The sequence below is a fragment of the Somniosus microcephalus genome, chromosome 14 (assembly GCF_052327205.1).
Source record: "Somniosus microcephalus isolate GS21.2 chromosome 14, FLI_Smic_1.0, whole genome shotgun sequence".
Lineage (NCBI taxonomy): Eukaryota > Metazoa > Chordata > Chondrichthyes > Squaliformes > Somniosidae > Somniosus > Somniosus microcephalus.
Genome location: NC_141000.1, coordinates 46871850 through 46893187, shown reverse-complemented (window position 1 = coordinate 46893187; position 21338 = coordinate 46871850). Strand labels below are relative to the sequence as shown.

Sequence of the window (21338 nt, the reverse complement as noted above, 5' to 3'; positions counted from 1 at the left end):
TGTGTAAGCGCCCGTAGGGGCCGCGCAAGTGCCGGGTTTCGGCATGCGAAGCACATGCGCTGAAACCAGGCACTTGCGACCTGTCAAGAATTCTCTTGATAGATCCTCCACATGCCCAAGAAAAGTGCCTCTGCGGGTGGAGAGTTGCGCTATTTGCACAACTTCCGCCCGCTGAAAGTCTGTCAAATTCTTACGCCTGGTAAAAGCAGGCATAAGGCCTGCTTTTCCCAGCATAAGAGTTTTAAAAAATAGAAAAATAAAATGTTATCACTCATTTATAAATTTAAAATATTCTCCAAAAAGGTAAGTTTATTTTTAGCCCTGTAAAAACAAATTACATTTTTGTTTAAAATATTTAATTAAATGGTATTTTAATTAATTTTAATACGTAATTTAAAAAAAAATGATTTCATGTGTTGGTGTATTTTTTACGTGATCCCCATTCATACTTTTGACAGTTCAGTACGTACGGACCTGTCAAAAGTATGAATGGAGATTCTATTTATTGGTTGGGCCGGCCCACGTGATCCCAGGAGCGCCTACGAACCGCATGAACCCCTGGCATATGTGGGGCTCTGCCCGTGCGGACCCGGAGAGGCCCAGGAGCGCAAGCCACCATTCTTCCCGGGCCGCCAAATACTTTCATAGAAATTTAGCAAGTCGGAGGCGTTCTCATGCGGGAAGCCTCCAATCGCAAACGTTGGCCCATTATTTAATCTGCTTCTACTATCTTTTCAGGCAGTGCATTACAGATCATAACAACTCGCTGCATAAAATATCACCTCATCTCGTCTCTGTTTCTTTTGCAAATTACCTTAAATCTGTGTCCTCTGGTTACTGACCAATCTGCCATTGGAAACAGTTTCTCCTTATTTACTTTATCAAAACCCTTCATGATTCTGAAGACCTCTCTTAACCTTCTCTGCTCTAAGGAGAACAATTCCAGCTTCTTCCACGTAACTGAAGTCCCTCATCCCTGGTACCATGCTAGTAAATCTCCTCTGCACCCTCTCTTAGGCCTTGACATCCTTCCTAAAGTGTGGTGCCCTGAATTGGCCAGAATACTCTAGTTGGGGCCTAACCAGTGTTTTATTAGGATTTGTTATAACTTCCTTGCTTTTGTACTCTATGCCTCTATAAATAAAACCAATGCTCCTATAGTCCCATAGTGAAAACTGTAGGCAAGACAGGACAAATCAACAAGTAGTGGTTAGGTAACACCAAGTTTGGATTTAAAAAGACTAGATTGCAAGAGGAGGGGAGCAAAGTTAAAGTCCACCTCTATTAGTATGAAGCTGATTCGCAATCTGTAGTAGAGGAGAGATAATTAATAGCAAACTGTACCACTGGTGTAGTATCAGTCCATTTACAATGTTGACTGTTGCGTGATGGGCCTGATTACATTGAATGAGTCCAGTGACAGCTGTGATCATTTGTAACTTACAACACCAGTAATAAATTCAGCAGTGCGCCACAGAATATTTGCTGTTTGCACAATGTGATTTGCATGGTTTGGATCTGTAATTTGAATCAGTAGCTTCACAAAATGATCAAGCTTGCTCTTTTTTGCAACTCTCAGTTGAAGAAAGTAGATGAAATGTAGATTTTTTTTGTAATTAGTGGTCATTATCTGTTTACAATCACAATTGTTAATACTTGTATGCACCTTTTGGATACAGTCTGTCTGTTCAGGTGGATGTAAAGTATCCCATGATAGTATTGAAAGAGCAGAAATTGGAGCGCTACAGGAGTAGTTAAGGCGAATCACATAGATGCATTTAAGGGAAAACTGGTTAAGTACGAGGGAGAAAGGAATAGAAGGATATGCTGATAGGGTTAGATGAAATATGGTGGGAGGTGGCTCTTCTGGAGCATAAACGCCAGTTGGGCCAAATGGCCTGATTCTGTGCTGTAGACTCAAGGTAATATCAGGTACGGAGCCTCATTTATATATTAACAACTAGCTGGAATGCCCGGCGGTGCCGAGGGTTTTTTGAGGGCATGTTGTTGTTGGAAGAGAGAGAGAGAGCGCGACTTGGGGGGAAGAGAGCGAGCGACTGGGGGGAAGAGAGAGAGCGACTGGGGGGAAGAGAGAGAGCGACTGGGGGAAGAGAGAGAGCGACTGGGGGGAAGAGAGAGAGCGACTGGGGGGAAGAGAGAGAGCGACTGGGGGGAAGAGAGAGAGCGACTGGGGGGAAGAGAGAGAGCGACTGGGGGAAGAGAGAGAGCGACTGGGGGGAAGAGAGAGAGCGACTGGGGGGGAAGAGAGAGAGCGACTGGGGGGAAGAGAGAGAGCGACTGGGGGGAAGAGAGAGAGCGACTGGGGGAAGAGAGAGAGCGACTGGGGGAAGAGAGAGAGCGACTGGGGGAAGAGAGAGAGCGACTGGGGGAAGAGAGAGAGCGACTGGGGGGAAGAGAGAGAGCGACTGGGGGGAAGAGAGAGAGCGACTGGGGGGAAGAGAGAGAGCGACTGGGGGGAAGAGAGAGAGCGACTGGGGGGAAGAGAGAGAGCGACTGGGGGGAAGAGAGAGAGCGACTGGGGGGAAGAGAGAGAGCGACTGGGGGGAAGAGAGAGAGCGACTGGGGGGAAGAGAGAGAGCGACTGGGGGGAAGAGAGAGAGCGACTGGGGGGAAGAGAGAGAGCGACTGGGGGGAAGAGAGAGAGCGACTGGGGGAAGAGAGAGAGCGACTGGGGGAAGAGAGAGAGCGACTGGGGGGAAGAGAGAGAGCGACTGGGGGGAAGAGAGAGAGCGACTGGGGGGAAGAGAGAGAGCGACTGGGGGGAAGAGAGAGAGCGACTGGGGGGAAGAGAGAGAGCGACTGGGGGGAAGAGAGAGAGCGACTGGGGGGAAGAGAGAGAGCGACTGGGGGGAAGAGAGAGAGCGACTGGGGGGAAGAGAGAGAGCGACTGGGGGGAAGAGAGAGAGCGACTGGGGGGAAGAGAGAGAGCGACTGGGGGGAAGAGAGAGAGCGACTGGGGGGAAGAGAGAGAGCGACTGGGGGGAAGAGAGAGAGCGACTGGGGGGAAGAGAGAGAGCGACTGGGGGGAAGAGAGAGAGCGACTGGGGGGAAGAGAGAGAGCGACTGGGGGGAAGAGAGAGAGCGCGACTGGGGGGAAGAGAGAGAGCGCGACTGGGGGGAAGAGAGAGCGCGACTGGGGGGAAGAGAGAGCGCGACTGGGGGGGAAGAGAGAGAGCGACTGGGGGGAAGAGAGAGAGCGACTGGGGGGAAGAGAGAGCGCGACTGGGGGGAAGAGAGAGAGCGACTGGGGGGGAAGAGAGAGAGCGACTGGGGGGAAGAGAGAGAGCGACTGGGGGGAAGAGAGAGAGCGACTGGGGGGAAGAGAGAGAGCGACTGGGGGGAAGAGAGAGAGCGACTGGGGGGAAGAGAGAAAGCGACTGGGGGAAGAGAGAGAGCGACTGGGGGAAGAGAGAGAGCGACTGGGGGAAGAGAGAGAGCGACTGGGGGAAGAGAGAGAGCGACTGGGGGAAGAGAGAGAGCGACTGGGGGGAAGAGAGAGAGCGACTGGGGGGAAGAGAGAGAGCGACTGGGGGGAAGAGAGAGAGCGACTGGGGGGAAGAGAGAGAGCGACTGGGGGGAAGAGAGAGAGCGACTGGGGGGAAGAGAGAGAGCGACTGGGGGGAAGAGAGAGAGCGACTGGGGGGAAGAGAGAGAGCGACTGGGGGGAAGAGAGAGAGCGACTGGGGGGAAGAGAGAGAGCGACTGGGGGGAAGAGAGAGAGCGACTGGGGGGAAGAGAGAGAGCGACTGGGGGGAAGAGAGAGAGCGACTGGGGGGAAGAGAGAGAGCGACTGGGGGAAGAGAGAGAGCGACTGGGGGAAGAGAGAGAGCGACTGGGGGGAAGAGAGAGAGCGACTGGGGGGAAGAGAGAGAGCGACTGGGGGGGAAGAGAGAGAGCGACTGGGGGGAAGAGAGAGAGCGACTGGGGGGGAAGAGAGAGAGCGACTGGGGGGAAGAGAGAGAGCGACTGGGGGGAAGAGAGAGAGCGACTGGGGGGGAAGAGAGAGAGAGAGAGAGAGAGAGACTGGGGGGGGAGAGAGAGAGAGAGAGAGAGAGAGAGACTGGGGGGAGAGAGAGAGAGAGACTGGGAGGAAGAGAGAGAGAGAGAGAGAGAGGGAGAGAGAGACAGAGGGAGAGAGGGAAGGAGAGAAAGGGGAAAGGGGTGGGGGGAAAGGGGTGGGGTAAAGGGGGGAAAGGGGGGAGGGAAGGGGTGTGTGGGGGGAATGGGGGGGTGGGAAGGGGGTGTGGGGGGGAAGGGGGGGAGGAGGTGGGAGGGTGGAAGGGGGGGAAGGAGGGGGGGGGAAAGGAGGGGGGAGGGGGGGAAGGAGGGGGAGTGGGGAAGGGGGGGGGAAAGGGAGGGGGGGAGCCAGCAGACACTCTCCCCTCTGCCAGTGTTGAGAGTTGCACTGCCGGCAGTGGTTGGAGAAGGCTAGGCCCTGGGGCCTTGGGCACCCGCACTGGCATGGCCCAGCCGAGCGCAGCGCCCCGGTCAGCCCGAGCTCCGCAGCCGCAGGCCACAAAGCACCCGAGCCCAGCGCCGGCGATGGCTCCATGGAGCTCCGTGCTGCCCCACCAGCCTTTAGAAAGATCGCGGCGGTGGCTACGCTCGGCTCAGACCCGCCCGGCCAGCCTTTACAAAGATGGCGGCGACCGCGGGCCGCTTGTTGAGCGGGACGGGAGGTGCCTAGCTCGGGCGTGGCTGGGGAACAGAGGCCGAGGCTTCGAGGCCTGCAAAAACAGTGAAAGGTCGGAAAATTAATGAGGTTAGAGAAAATATTTACAAATTAATTAACTTTTTTTAAAAACAATTTAATTGTGTTTTAAAAGCAACTTTTTTTTTTGCTGGAAATGTAGATTTGAAAATAAACACGCAGAAAGTGGGAAAAAGAAATGAAGAGTTAGGAATCAAGATGGCGGCCACTCACCTCAGCTCAGAAGGATTAGGCCCGCCCACACACACACTGATTGGTTAACCATCAGGTCACTGAACTGTAGGATTGGTCAATCATCACGTCACTCAACTCTAGGATGGCCCGCCCGCACACGCAATGAACCCGCCCCCGTGACGCAGCAATTGGTCAACCGTCAGGTCGCTCGACTGTACGATTGGTCAACCTTCACGTCACTCAATGCTAATGAGCGGATAATGAGCGGAATTTTGAACGTTATTTGTATACCATCTGAACAATTTTTGTCTGACCATAAAGTAAATACGCTTATGACCATTCCAGAATCATAAGCTTTCTTTTGATATAACACATGTGTAGGTACGCTCTATAACTTTTGAGTGTATAGAGGACATACAGACAGACGGAAGGACAGACAGACAGACAGAAGAGCTCTTTTATATATATAGATTATGGACCTGCCTCTCCAGATACCTCAAACCTGCCGCAGTTAAAACACAAGCAGGCGCGTTCAAGGCTGATTGGGGTCGGGTTTCTCAAATTTGCCGATTCAATTGTTATGTTGGAATAAATACTAATATTGGTAGCGTAATAACTAGCTGCTCTTATTTCCAAGACCCTCTAGAATCTTCTGTCAAAGAATAACGAAGTAATACATGACCTTCAAGACTGGTTTCATGATGTTAATGATGTTAGACATAGCCAGTGGACTAGTATATCAATCTCCCATGTAACCTATATACCCAGGACAAGGTACTGTACATCCATGTAGATCACTGCGGACATCAGGCAGTTAGAACTTGCTTGCAATCCAGCATGTCAATACATTTATTAGAAGAGCCTATGCTTATTGCACAACACCAGCTACATAAAAATATCAATGTTACAGTTCAACACAGCATTTCCCTATGATAACTAATTTCTCTAGTAAATCTCTCCGTTAATCTGCCTGAAACAAATGCTCGGTCGATTAAATCAAGATTGTGCAATGCTAACCAGTTTGTCACTGTCTGTTTTGGCTTCCAGACTTTATGTTCATACAGTTAATTCTGACATGAAACGGAGATTTGTATTGTTCTTTCCGAGAGGAAAATACAATCTAGTGAAGAATATTACTGCACTATAGATATTTCACTTGATATGGCTGGAAACAATGGTATCATTTACAATAAACTGAATCACTCTTTTAAGCTAAACTACTGAGCTGGTGATTTTGCATACATTTGAGGCAAGAGTGTGAAACTATAAAGAATCATGAACTTGCAATAGCTTAACTTAACAATGAGGCATCAGCTTTTATTTTTGGAAGTCTCCAATCTAATTTTGATCGCATATAGTTCATGTTTTCACATTCAATCAGATTCAAAGGTTTTCGTACATTGACTACAAGGTTAAGCTGTTGTAGAATACATTAAGGCTGGGATTTTAACTCTCCCATGCGCAACGAAAATGGTGCGTGTAAGGGGTTAAAATTTGTAAATTCTAGCACTTGCTTCAAACCTGCTGTATTCCCAGCCGCTGTAATTTATATGACGCAGAGTCATGCCATCGACGAGGCTCCCGCTAAAGGCAGGCCTGGGCTTAATTAATACTTAAAAGTCATTCATCGGCGGTACAACATCAATATTCAGGCAAGAGAGCTACTCATGAGGAAGATAAGGTCCAGTTCTCGGAGCTTGTGTTGGATTTCACAAACAGTGTAGAAGGCTAAAGGCTATTAGGGTAGAGATGGAAATGGGAGGGGGGGAGAATTAAGGTGGTCATCCACAGGGAGCTTAAGGTCACAGTTATGGAGAGCATCCATCCTTGCTTCCTTATTCCTTTGTTTGCATTTTTCACCTATCCTCTTCTTTCTTCTGATTCTACTAGATTAATTGTTCAACAGTTCTGATAATGGGTTAATCTGTCTTTTTCTCTCCACAGCTGCGGACTGACTTGCTGTGTGTTTCTAGCATTGTTTGTTTTTTATTAGCGATGCTCTTGTTCCATTGTTGTGCTGTTCTCAGCCCATGAATAACATTTTTCATTAATGAGTGGAACATGTTTCCCCCTTCTGGAAGATGTGAGGTTCCAAGATGGAGTGCTACATAAAAGGTTCATACTATTTTCAGTAGCTAGTGATAAGAGGCCTGCTAGCTTGCAGAAGCTTTTCAGATCATGGGCCAGAAATTCGGGTCCAAATGCGTGAGTACGGTCTGGGTACTCACGCATCTGGCCGGTGGAAATGCCGGCGTTCAGCATGCACAGCGCATGCGGGGAACGCCGGCATTTCCAGTCCTCTGAACGAAGGGGTTCAGAGGCACAGCGCATGCGACTGCACAGGCAGCGCTTGCGCAGTGAACTTCGTCGATTTCATTCATGGATTCAGTGAGGGTAAGTATTTACAAGTTACACTTGAAAAAAGCATGTGTAAAGTTGTTCCAAGGCTGCGGAGGAAGATATATTTTATCGTGGAGCTTCTGAAAGGCAATATTTTTGTTTGGGAAAGGGAGGGAAGTTATTTTAAGAAATTTTAAGTAAGTTTTAAAGTTTAAATTTTTTTTTTTTTTTTTTTTTTAAACGGGTTTTCAGAACGGTAGGTAGAAGGAGCAATTGTGGCTGTGTGAATGGAATGTGAAAATGAGTTGTTCTAAAATGAGTAATGTAACATTTCCAGCACTTTTAAGAAAGAAACTTTTCATCAGTAATAAGTAATTATGTATGTATGTCCGCATATAATTCCTTTACGTATATGTATGTATGTTTTATATTCCTTTACTTATGTGTATGAATGTATGTTTTTAATTATGATTTTCCAATAAGTTACTTTCTCTGAAAGTCATAATTAAATAATACATTCATACACATAAGTAAAGGAATGTATACATAACACGCAAAGGAATATATACAGACATACATACTTTCAGAAGCTCCACGATAAGAAATATCTTCCTCCGCAGCCTCTGGAGCAACTGTACCCATGCTTTTTTCATGTGTAAGTTGTAAGGACTTGACCTCACTGAAAGCATGAATGAAAGCGGCGAATTTTACTGCGCACGCGCTGCCTGTGCAGTCGCACGCGTTCTGCCTCTGAACCCCTTCGTTCAGAGGACAGGAAATGCCGGTTTTCCCCACATGCACTGTGCATGCTGAAAACCGGCATTTCCTCCGGCCAGACGCGTAAGTACCCCGACCGTACTCGCGCATTTGGAAGGGAATTACTGGGCCAACATTTTACATGTCAATAAAATGAAAAATTTAACAATTGCACGATTTGCCCCCTCGCATCTGCGACTGAGGGTCCAAGGAGGTGCATTGCGCAAGAGGTCATCGTCGTACGTATCCTCACACTGTTCCCTTTCGGGAACTGTATGAAGTGGTGGAAGGATTTATGGCCGTGATTAACGCTCATTCCGTGACCGTAACCATCTTTGAACCAGCCATTAGGGTGGTTAGTCCTATGCCGTGAGGGTTTTACGGGCTCCCACAACCCATCTGAGGGAGGGGGCCACCCACACCCACGGACGCAAGTATCCCGCTGGATGTCCACCCAGAATTTATAGTTGGAGCTCCGACTCCACTTGCCGGGACTGTCTGGAGTGGGGTTCGAAACCCTACTCCTTCTGGCCCAGCGGCAGGGATGCTTACTGCTATGCAAAAGGCCCACTCCGCACAAAAGGCGACACCCATACGTTTCCTGCGCCTTTTCCCTCCCCGTGACTGGAGCCCTATGCTGCCACTTGAAAGACCAAGCTATCATCTGCCCTTTTTGCGGCGCCTTTGACTTCTCATTACCAATGATGAGCAGGCGCTGCGCCTCCACCTCGTTGAGGAGATTGCTGAGGTCATCATCAGTTCAATTGTGAGTTCTTTTAATGCCGTGAATTGTGCTCATTCCAGCCATTTCACTTTGCTAATCGGATTGGGCCTTTGGCATAGCGGTAGGATCCCCGCCGCTGGGCCAGATCAGGGTAGGGTTTCGAACCCCGCTCCAGACAGTCCCGGCAAGTGGAGTCGGAGCTCCGGCTCTAAATTCTGGGTTGACATCCAGTGGGATATTTGCGTCCGTGGGTGTGGGTGGCCCCCCCTCCTTGTATAGCTTGTGGGAGCCCGTAAAACCCTCCCGCCATAGGACTAACCGCCCTAATGGTTGGTTCAAAGATGGTTACGGTCACGGAATGAGCGTTAATCATGGCCATAAATCCTTCCACCACTTCATACAGTTCCCCAAAGGGAACAGTGTGAAGACACGTATGACGACGACATTGCTAAATAAATAAATGGAATTTAAAAAATTCTTTTAGGGCTTTTAAAAGTCTTTAAATTGCTTTAATTCTGTTTAAAACTACTTCAGATTCTTCAAAATAATGTAAACGTTTTTAAAAGTTTATAAAAGTTACCAAAATCTTCAAAAAACTTCCAAAAACCTATTTAAACTGCTGCTTTGCATGTGAAAATGCTTAGCAGCTTGGCAGAAACATTGGGGGCGTGTCCTGTTAAACTGAGACCTCAAGGGGCGTGTCTCAGTTGCACAGCGCGCTACAGGCTTCGCGCTGGCTGCACTCCTGGGCGGCGTGACGTCATACGCTGCCCGGGATTCTTCTTTTTCAAAATCGAATTCCAGGCGTCCCTGGAGGTCAACGGCCAGCGCGTCGGGTAAGTGCATATCAGGGGCTTGCACGCGCGGCAAGCCCCCGATCTGAATTTCTGGCTCCTTATCTTTTATTTTCTTGCTGAACAAACCTCAGTGCCAGTTCTTGAGATTTTGTGTGCTGCAAGAGATAAGCTCACTATGACAACAAACCTCCTGACATTTTCATTGGTGCCTATGTAATTGTGACCAAAAAAAATCCCAAGCCCAAATTTCTGCCACCAAAAAATGAATCAGGAAGGTGCCTGCCGCTTTCTCACCTGTGACTGTGGATGAGAGCATTGAAGGCCGTGCCATCTGACCAGCTGGAGGTGAAATTGACGACATTGACCGGTTTGTAGCCACGGAGGGACTGACGCACCCAGCTCAGCAGAATCTTCTCACTATTAGTCTGCTGAAGGTTGGCCATGATGCCTTTCATAACATCTTTCACCTTAAAAGGAAGACAGACAAGTTAGGCAGAACACGACAGTACCAGAATCAGCTCTATCTCCCCAGTACCATTAACAAATGAACATTATCAAATATTTTATTTTTTCTTCCTCTTGTAAAACATTGGGGGGGGAAATTTGGTATCGCCCCATTTGGGGCACCATTATCGGCCGTGTGCAAAGTTTAGCGCCTGGCGCTAATTATCGCCTCCGACAGCAAAGTTGGCTTTTATCGCCCCGGGAGGTGATTGGAGCGCTAAATCAGGCGCTTCACACCTGTCTTAAGGCGCAAAGGCCGAGGAGTGAGGCGCTACCTCAGAGCGCTAGTGAAGCAAGGAACGGCAAATCAAAATAAACCTGCAAAGTGCTGCTCAGTACTCAAAACTCCTTCACACAGCGTTGAATCTCTCCAGAAGTCTCTCTCTCTCTCTCTCTCAGACTGCGTGGTGCAAAAATGTCACCGACAAAAAAAGGCAGGAAGCGCTCGCCTTTAAATAGTGCTCCTCTAGTCCCTTTCTGACAGCATAACGCTCCCCTCAACCTGTCGTTGCTAGCGGCAGGCGGTAAGGCAGGGGGCGCCACTCAATATCCGGTCCGGGGCGCTAATGGGGCGTTGCGCACTCGACTGATGTCACGATCTGCCGGTGCAGGAGATCGTGGCGGTAGTGTTTAGCGCCGCTGCAAAATGTCTAGTTAATTTCGCGAGCGGCGCAAACATCGCCGCACCCGGGCGCTAGTTACTTTGCGCCCCATTAGCGCCCTCTTAAGGCGCTAACGGGAGCCGCAAACAACTGAATTTTTCCCCCTCAGTGTGATACAACAAAATTGTATTTTATGTTGGTATTTCCCCCCTCCCCCCACTTTACATGGCCATTTCATCTATTCTCCCCACAATCTTTCAGCCAATAGCAAGGGGTGGTCTGTACCACAGGTTTCTGTTTGGTCATCATGTCTATTGCCCATCATGCCTATTGCCCTTCAGTGCCTGCCACAAAATACTCTTTATGGGGCAGTGTCGGTTCCCCCTGCTGAGTTTTCATTTTCCAAGAAAAAAAAAACTGCTGCTCAGGGTAACTGAATTTCAATGGCAGTGAACATTGGTCTATTTGGTGGGAGAGGCACTTCACCAGCATAGAATGATACAGCACAGGAGGCCATTCGGCCCATTGCGCCTCAACCAGCTCTTTGGTAGAGGTTTCCAATGAATCCCATTCCCTGCTCTTTCCCCATAGCCCTGTAAGATTTTTCCCTTCAAGTATTTATCCAAAACTCATTCAAATGTTACTATTGAATCTGCTTCCACCATCCTTTGAGGCAGTGCAATCCAAGACACAACAATTTGCTGTGTAAAAAAATGTTTCCTCATGTCACCTCTGATTCTTTTGCCAATCACCTTAAATCTGTGCCCTCTGGTTACCGACTCTTCTGCTACTGGAAGAAGTTTTTCCTTATCGACAGGAAACTTTGTGTTATCCGGAGGCTAAATGTCCGGCAAGCTCGAGCCACCGGCAAAAATCAGGAGCCATTTTTTTTCTTTTCGTTGCTTTTTTCTCAACTGTCAAGCTCTGCAAGGTCTGTAGCGAAGCAACAGCTTCAGCTAGAGACGCTACAGAGATGCTTGCCGACTGTTTAGAAGCTGTACAGGGTTTGTTGATTCACACGGAGCTGAAAATCTCCGTATGTTTCAACATTAGCGCTGGAGTGTCCAGCAGTTTTGAGGGAACGGCAACAGCTCGGTCCCGTCGGTGCCGGATAGCACAAAGTTTCCTGTACTGTATCAAAACCATTCATAATTATAAGCACCTCTGTCATATCTTCTCTTAACCTTTTCTGCTCTACACAGAGCAACCCCAGCTTCTCCACATAACTGAAGTCCCTCATCCTTGGTACGAATCTAGTAAATCTCTTCTGCACCCTCTCTAAAGCCTTGACATCCTTCTTAAAGTGTGGCACCCAGAATTGAATACAATACTCTAAAACTGAGGCCTAACCAGTGTTTTATAAAGGTTTAGCATAACTTCCTTGCTTTTGTACTCTATGCCTCTATTAATAAAGCCAATGATCCTATATGCTTTTTTAACAGCCTTCTCAACTTTTCTTGCCACCTTCAAAGATCTGTATATATATATATACACCCCCAGATCTCTCTTTTCCTGCACCCTCTTCAAAATTGTACCATTTAGTTTATATTGCCTCTCCTCATTCTTCCAATCAAAATGAATCATTTTCACACTTCTCTGCGTTACATTTCATCTGCCATGCGTCTGCCCATTTTACAAGTCTGTCACCATCCTCTTCGTTGTTTACTACATTTCCGAGTTTCGTGTCATTTGCAAACTTTGAAATTATGCCCTGTAGACACAAGTCTAGGTCATTAACATATATCAAGAAGAGCAGTTGTCCTAATACCGACCCCTGGGGAACATCACTCTGCTTCCCTCCAGTCTGAAAAACAACATTTCATCACTACTCTCTGCTTTCTGTCTCTTAGCCAATTTTGTATCCACACTGCCACTGTCCCTTTAATCCCATGGGCTACAAATTTGTTAACAAGTCTATTATATAGTGCAAAAGCAAAATACTGCGGATGCTGGAAATCTGAAATAAAAACAGAAAATGCTGGAAATACTCAGCAGGTCAGGCAGCAGAGAGGAGAGAGAAACAGAGTTAACCTTTCAGGTCGATGACATTCTATTACATTGTAGGAACGTGGGTTCCTAACTAAAAGACTGAGTTCTACTCAGGCGATCAAACAAAACGAACTTTAATGAAACAAACAGGCTTTAACAAGAAACTGCAGGATAACATCGAATGCAGGTCTGCTCTCTCTGGAGGCTCCACGAGGACTGCCCCTGCAGTCCTGTGGCTGACGTCATGACGTCATCACGTTTCCCGCCAGTGGGGATCACGTGATGAACGGCGTGACGTCATCACGTTTTAGCCGTGCTGTTAAAGCAACCACACTCTGTACAGTTAAACAGCATAAATAAAGATACAGGCTCAGACTGTAGCTAACATGTTGTTAAAGGAATTATGTACAAACGATCTGAGTCCTTTGGTGGCTCCGCCACATGCGCCCCCCCCCCCCAGAATTGTCTTTAACAGCAAAAGTGAGACGTCGAGGAGGCCTGACCAGTCTGTCCGAGCGACTTCGGTAACCCTGCAGAGGAAGCTGATGGATGGTGGTCGAGCTGACGGGCGGTTGTGGTTGAGCTGGCGCGGCGGCTGCGGGCGGTCGGCCATGTTTCGGCGGTTGAGCGACGACGACTGGGCGGTCCAGGTCCAGGTGAGCCGGCTTCAACCGGTCCACCGAAATGTGATCCGGCTTTCCTCCGATGTCGACCGAAAAGGATTTGTCTCCTGATTCGATGACGCAGAAAGGACCAGTGTAAGGGGGCTTGAGCGGATCCCGGTGAGCGTCGTGGCGGATAAATATGTACTCGGCATTCTTCAGCTCCACTGGCACGTGGGAGCTCTGTAAGCCGTGATTTGATGTAGGCACCGGAGCGAAGCATCTGGCCGCTTCCTGGTGGCTGACCAGTTGCTGGGAGGCGGACCATGGCTCTGTGGGAGAAGGGAGGAAATCACCTGGTACTCGGAGAGGCTGGCCATAAACGAGTTCGGCTGAGGACAATTGCAGGTCTTCTTTGGGCGCCGTAGGAAGACCCAAAAGGACCCATGGGAGTCTGTCCACCCATCCTGCACCTTGAAGACTGGCCCGTAAGGCGGCTTTAAGTGACCTGGGGAATCGCTCGCAAAGGCCGCTCGCCTGTGGACGATAGGCGGTGGTGCGATGAAGTTTGGTGCCGAGCCCCTGCACTACAGCGTTCCAAAGCTTCGAGGAAAGTTGTGGCCCACGATCGGAAGAGATGTCCGCCGGTACCCTGAAACGAGCAACCCAACAGGAGATGAAAGCTCTAGCGACGTCTGCCGAATTGGTGGAAACTGCCTCTGGCCACCTAGTGGTGCGGTCCACCATGGTGAGGAGATGCGTATAACCATGAGAAGGCGGGAGTGGCCCCACAAGGCCCACATGCACGTGGTCGAAACGATGCTCCGGAACAGCAAACGTAGCCACTGGAGCTTTAACATGACGCTGGACCTTGGCCTTCTGGCAGACCACGCAGGTGTTGGCCCAGTCACGGACATCAAGGTGCATACCCTTCCAGACGAACTTCGCCGACATTAGCCGTTGTGAAGCCTTCATACCAGGGTGCAACAACCAGTGTATGGCGTCAAACACCTTCCGGCGCCATGTGACTGGCACAATAGGTCGGGGAACGCCCATGGAGACGTCGCAAAGGAGCGTGGTGCCTGTGGCCTGGAAATGGACATCGGTCGCTTGGAAACTAGAGGGGACGGTTCTGTATGATTGGACCTCTGGGTCCGAGGCCTGATCCGCAGCCATGAGGGCGTAGTCAATCCCCAGGTGAACCGCATGGACCGTTGCGCGGGAGAGGCAATCTGCGACCAGGTTGTCTTTACCAGACACATGTTGAATGTCCGTGGTAAATTCAGAAATAAACGTCAGGTGACGTTGTTGACGAGCAGACCACGGTTCGGCGGTCTTGGCCATGGCGAATGTTAGAGGCTTATGGTCGACAAAAGCCGTGAAGGGACGTCCTTCTAATAAGAACCGGAAATGGCGAATGGCTAGGAAAAGGGCCAGTAACTCTCGATCGAAGGTGCTGTATTTTTTTTCATTTTTCCGTAGTTGACGGCTGAAAAACGCCAGCGGTTGCCACGTGCCGTTCACCCACTGCTCCTGCACTGCGCCGATGGCGTAGTCTGACGCGTCTGTGGTAAGGGCAATGGTGGCACCTGGAAGTGGGTGCGCCAGCATGGTTGCGTTGGCCAAAGCGCTCTTGGTGTTGACGAACGCCTGGTCTATCTCGGCCGTCCAGCTGGTTAGATCCTTACCGGACTTGCCCTTGAGGGCCCCATACAAAGGTTGCGTTAGCTGAGCCGCCTTAGGGACGAATCGGTGATAGAAATTGACCATCCCCAGGAACTCTTGCAGGGCCTTGATGGTTGGCAGGCGCGGGAAAGAGGTAACAGCTTCCACCTTCGTCAGTAAGGGGACGGCGCCATCTGATGTTATGCGGTGTCCCAAGAAATCGATCCGCTGCAGGCCGAACTGGCACTTGGCCGGGTTGATGATCAAACCGTGCTGGCTGAGGCATGTAAAGAGGGTACGCAAATGGGAGATGTGCTCTTCCTTGCTAGCACTGGCGATGAGAATGTCGTCAAGGTAGACGAAGATGAAGTTTAGGTCTCGGAGCACATTAAGCGCTGGAAAGCCTGTGCCGCGTTCTTCAAGCCAAATGGCATCCGAAGGAACTCAAAGGCCGAAAGGGGTGATGACTGCGGTTTTCAGGACATCTTGCGGGTGCACGGGAACCTGGTGATACCCCCGGACGAGGTCGACTTTAGAAAAGATAGAATTTCCCGCCAAATGGGCTGAGAAATCCTGAATATGCGGGATCGGGTACCGATCAGGAGTAGTGGCGTCGTTCAGGCGTCGGTAGTCACCGCATGGCCGCCAGCCGCCGCCCGGTTTTGGAACAATGTGGAGAGGCGAAGACCAGGGACTATTAGACCGGCGAATAATCCCCAGCCGCTCCATCGTGTCAAACTCCGCTTTCGCAGCCACGAGCTTGCTGGGTTCAAGCCTTCTAGCCCGTGCATAAACCGGGGAGCCAGTAGTGGTGATATGATGTTCAACACCATGCTTCGTGGCCGAGGAGGAGAAAGTGGGCCTTGTCAGCTCCGGGAACTCTCCGAGGAGCCGAGTGAAGTCATCCGGAGAAGGGAAAGCGCAGGCGATAGAGCGCGCCACGGTGGTACCGTGGTGGCACGGAATCGAGTGGAAGGTGGCCGCGTTGATCAACCGGCGGTGCCGGACATCGACGAGGAGGCCGTTGGCACACAGAAAATCTGCCCCTAGGATGGCCTGTGAGACTGTGGCCATGACGAATTCCCCATGGAAGCGCTGACCGCCGAAACAGACTTGGACCCGCCGCTTTCGGAAAGTTCGAATGGCTGCGCCATTAGCCGCCACGAGGGAAAAACCGTGGTTCCCAGCTTGCATATCGAGATTCGACGCAGGTAGGATGCTACACTGCGCCCCAGTGTCACAAAGGGAATGTCGACCCAATAGAGAATCGGTGATGTAAAGAAGTTTCCCCGTAGATCCGATGGCCATCGCAGCCGCGGAGCGCCCGTTAGACCCGGTCCTCCTTCGCCAGGAACGCTGCAGGAGCTTTTTTTTTGGGGGGCGAAAAACTGCAGGGAGAGCGGCAGCATCGTGCTTTCGCGCCAAAACGGGCGTGGTAGGAGCACCAGCCCACTGCAAGAGGAGCTGGAGCCGCGTCTGTGGGGGATGGGCGCCTCGTGGCCGCGCAGTACTGCTGGGTTACTGTGAAAATCTTATCTGCTTCGGCAACAAGCTCGGCGTAGTCTGTAATCTCGGATCTGGCTAGGGCAGCCTGCACCTGCTCCGGCAGTTGGCAGAGGAATAGCTCCCGGAAGAGGAAGCATTCCAGTTCGGCACCCAAGAGCGTGAGCAATTGGCTCATGAGCTCGGACGGTTTGGAGTCCCCGAGGCCAGGCATAGCGAGGAGCCGGCGAGCGCGTTCTGACTTCGAGAGCCCGAAGACCTGTAGCAACCGCGCCTTTAACGTATCATACTTGCTGTCAGTAGGAGGACTACCGAGGAGGCTGACGATCTGCGAGGCAGTTGCGCTATCGAGGGCGGAGACCACGTAGTAATAACGGGTCTGATCCGCGACGATGTTCCTGATGGCGAACTGGGCTTCAGCCTGGATAAACCACGCGGCTGGTTGTTGCTCCCAGAACTGTGGCAGTTTCAGAGTCACGGCGTTCGTGTCCATGCTGAAGATCTTCCACGAAAACTGTTCACGAAAGCCGGGGTCACCAATGTAGGAACGTGGGTTCCTAACTAAAAGACTGAGTTCCACTCAGGCGATCAAACAAAACGAACTTTAATGAAACAAACAGGCTTTAACAAGAAACTGCAGGATAACATCGAATGTAGGTCTGCTCTCTCTGGAGGTTCCACGAGGACTGCCCCTGCAGTCCTGTGGCTGACGTCATGACGTTTTCCCGCCAGTGAGGGATCACGTGATGAACGGCGTGACGTCATCACGTTTTAGCCGCGCTGTTAAAGCAACCACACTCTGTACAGTTAAACAGCATAAATAAAGATACAGACTCAGACTGTAGCTAACATGTTGTTAAAGGAATTATGTACAAACGATCTGAGTCCTTTGGTGGCCCCGCCACAATATGGTACTTTGTCAAATGCTTTTTGAAAGTCCATATACACAACATCAATCACACTACCCTCATCAACTCTCTCCGTTATTTCATCAAAGAACTTGATCAAGTTAGTCAAACACGATTTACCTTTGACAAATTTGTGCTGACTTTCATTTATTACCCCATACTTTTCCAAATGGCAATTAATTTTGTCCAAGATTATTGTCTCTAAGGGGGGAAAATTGGCTCGCGCCCCCTTTGGGACGATAACTTCGCGCCCCGAAAAAGTTAGCGCCACCGCGCCTGAAATTGAATGGCAGCGCTCCAAGCAGAAGGTGGGACGCTACTGGAAGCGCTACCCCTCCCTCTTGGGGCACTCCCATTGAATATCGCGGTGCTACGTGCAGCAGCGCCACATGCGTCAGCAGGTAGCGCCGCGGTATTACAGGCCTCCCTCCCCTGATTAAAGGGGCGGGGCCTAGCGCAGCGCACACCGGGGCCCTTCTGGACCACCAGGGAGCTGGGTGCCGGCAAAAGTGCCCAGCGCTCAAGATCGCAGCTGGCACCCTGCAGGAGGAGGCCAGAGCTGGCAGGTGCTGGCAGGCGGGCCAAAAAAAATGGCCGCTCGGCACCTGCCCTTTAATTATCGCCGCCCTGGCCACAAAAACGCCACCCCGACCCTGTCGGACATAGCGTCCACCAGTAGGTCAAGGGGCATGAGCCAAGATTGCGGCCGGGGCACTGCACACGGCGATGACATAATCGGCGGAGGCGCAGGGCCACGGGGCGCTACTGGCTACTGCCGCCGCTAACCTCCCGCTGAGCAAATCAACTGAATTTTTCCCCCTAAAAGTTTCCTGCAGTTGCCGGGTTTATCTCTCTCCCCTTTTTTTAAACAGGGGGGTAAACTTTTCAATCCTCCTGTCCTCTGGCACCAGCCCCCTATCCAAGGAGGATTGGAAGATTGTGGCCACAGCCTCCACAATTTCCACCCTTACTTCCCTCAGTAACCTGGGATGTATCCCATCTGGACCAGGTGACTTTTCTACTTTGGGGTCCATCAACTTTTTAAGTACCTCCACTTTATCTATTTTTATCCTATCCAATATCGCTACTGCCTCTTCCTTTACTGCTACATTAGCAGCATCCTCTTCTCTAGTGAAGACAGATGCAAAGTACTCATTTAGTACCTCAGCCATGCCCTTTGCCTCCACAAGATGATTTTTTTGATCCCTAATCAGCTCCACCCTTCCTTTGACTACCCTTTTACTTTTTGTGTGTTTATAAAAGACTTTTGGGTTCCCTTTTATGTCCGCTGATAATCTATTCTCATACTCTCTTTGTCCCCTCTTATTCCCTTTCTTTAAATCTCCTCTACTTTCTATATTCAGCTTGGTTCTCTATTGTATCTCTATCTTTAGTCTTCCAGGGAGCTCTCGCATTGGATGTCCTGCCTTTCCCTCTCATGGGAATGTGTCTACTTTGTACTTGAACCATCTCCTCTTTGAAGGCCTCCCATTGCTCAATTACTGTTTCGCCACCAATTTTTGATTCTAATCCACCTGGGCCAAGATCCCTTTTCAACTCACTGAAGTTAGCCCTTCTCTAGTTAAGTATTTTTATGCTTGATTGTACCTTGTTATTTCTAAACCTGATGATAGTATGATTACTGTTCCCCATATGCTCTCTTATTGAAACATGCTCCACTTGCCCCAATTCATTCCCCAGAACTAGATCCAGCGCTGCTTCCTTCCTCGTTGGGCTGGAAACATACTGATCAAGAAAGCTCTCTTGTACATGTTTCAGGAATTCCTCCCTCTCTTTGCCCTTTATACTTTTACTATCCCAGTCTAAATTAGGATAATTGAAACAACAACAGAAAATACTGGAAACACTCAGCAGATCAGGCAGCATCGTGGAGAGAGAAACAGAGTCAACGTTTCATGTCGCTGACCCTTCGTCAGAACTGGAAAAAGTTGGAGAACGAACAGATTTTTAAGCAAATGTGGGGCAGGAATAATTGAAGTCCCCCGTTATCACTACTCTGTAGTTCTTGCATCTTTCTGTAATTTGTCTGCAATTATACTCCTCTATTTCCTTCCAACTATTTGGTGGCCTATAGTATAGGCCCAGTAGTGCAATAGCACCTCTGTTGTTCCTTAATTCTAACCAAATAGACTCAGTCTTTGGTCCCTCAACTACATCATCCCCCTCCAGTGCTAAGATAGTTTCTTTGATCAATACTGCCACCCCTCATTTTTTTCCTTCATTATCTTTCCTGAATACCTTGTAGCCAGGAAAATAAGTTCCCGATCCTCCTCTTTGAGCCAGGTCTCTGTTATTGCCACTATATCATATGGCAACTTTGCCTACAGCTCACCAACCTAATTTACCACGCTCCATGCATTTACGTGCATGCATGCCAAACCCACCTTAGACTGCTTCGCATTTGCCCCCTGTCTAATGCGTCCTATTTCTAAACTATTCTTTACTCTATTCTTACTTTAAGCATAAAATTACAAAGGGATATTGATAGATTAAGTGAATGGGCAAAACTGTGGCAAATTAATTTCAATGTAGGCAAATGTGAGGTCATTAAACAGGACAGAACAGGGTACTTTCTAAATGGTGAAAAGCTAACAACAGTGGAAGTCCAAAGAGACTTGGGGGTTCAGGTACATAGATCATTAAAATGCCATGAACAGGTACAGAAAATAATCAAAAAGGCTAATGGAATGCTGGCCTTTATATCTAGAGGACTAGAATACAAGGGGGTAGAGGTTATGCTGCAGCTATACAAAGCCCTGGTTAGACCACACCTGGAGTACTGTGAGCAGTTCTGGGCACCACACCTTAGGAAGGATATATTGGCCTTGGAGGGAGTGCAGCGTAGATTTACCAGAATGATACACAGGCTCCAAGGGTTAAATTACGAGGAGAGATTACACAAATTAGGGTTGTATTTTCTAGAATTTAGAAGGTTAAGGGGTGATCTGATCGAAGTTTTTAAGATATTAAGGGAAACAGATAAGGTTAAGAGAGAGAAACTATTTCTGCTGGTTGGGTAGTCTCGGACTAGGGGGTATAGTCTAAAAATTAGAGCCAGACCTTACAGGAGTGAAATTAGGAAACACGTCTACACACAAAGGGTGGTAGAAGTTTGGAACTCTCTTCCAGCATCAATTGCCATTTGCGGATCAATTATTAATTTAAAAACTGATATTGATAGATTTTTGTTAACCAAAGGCATTAAGGGATATGGGCCAAAGACAGGTATATGGAGTTAGGTCACAGATCAGCCATGGTCTCACTGAATGGTGGAACAGGCTCAAAGGACTCAATGACCTACTCCTGTTCCTATATTCTCTAGTGCTATTTGCCACTCGCAGTCCTCTATGCACCTTGTTTCTGCTCTCTAATGTTTTATCCTGGTGCCCATCCCCCCACCAAATCAGTTTAACCCTCCCCCACAGTACTAGTTAACCTTCCTGTGAGGACATTGGTCCTAGCTCTGTTGAGGTGAAACTCGTCCATCTTGTATAGGTCCCTCCTGCCCCAGAACTGGTCCCAGTGTCCCAGGAATCTGAAGCGTTCCCTCCTGCACCATTTCTCCAGCCACGCACTAACCTGTTTTAGCCTACTACAGTAAACTCTTTCATATCCGGCATCGACGGGACCGGGATGGTGCCAGTTGATTAAAAATTCCAGAAAAGAGGGGTAGGCAATTTTTAACACAAAAAAAATAAAAAACAGTGACTAACTCGGCTACCGCGGGAAACTCGGAATCGGAAAAAAAAAATGGGTGGATTCGGCAAGATTACCGGCTATCTATTTTGACGGTTATTAAAGAATTCCGGTTGATTAGGTGCCATTTAAACGAGAGTTTACTGTAGTGTGCTTTCCTGCAGGATGTATGCGGTCAGTGCTCTACTGCTGCCACAGCTGGTGAGCTCATTTGGCTTTTAATATTCTGTATAGTGGAAACATAACCATCAACTTCACTTTAATGCCTAAACTAGTTAAGCACAGCTAAAATACTCACTTTCAAAAAAGCCAGTGGATCATCAGG

General features: G+C 49.1%; 1 protein-coding gene across 8 annotated transcripts in view; it reads right to left on the bottom strand.

Annotated features, from left to right (window-relative positions):
• The window catches only part of dmd (dystrophin), a 2562635-nt gene that overhangs the window by 1870704 nt on the left and 670593 nt on the right, over window positions 1–21338 (bottom strand). For all 8 annotated transcript variants that reach the window (XM_086007360.1, XM_086007362.1, XM_086007361.1 and 5 more), the window contains exon 6: window positions 9818–9990. In XM_086007360.1, coding sequence (XP_085863486.1) covers window positions 9818–9990 — 173 coding nt within the window. The remainder of the gene's footprint in view (window positions 1–9817; window positions 9991–21338) is intronic.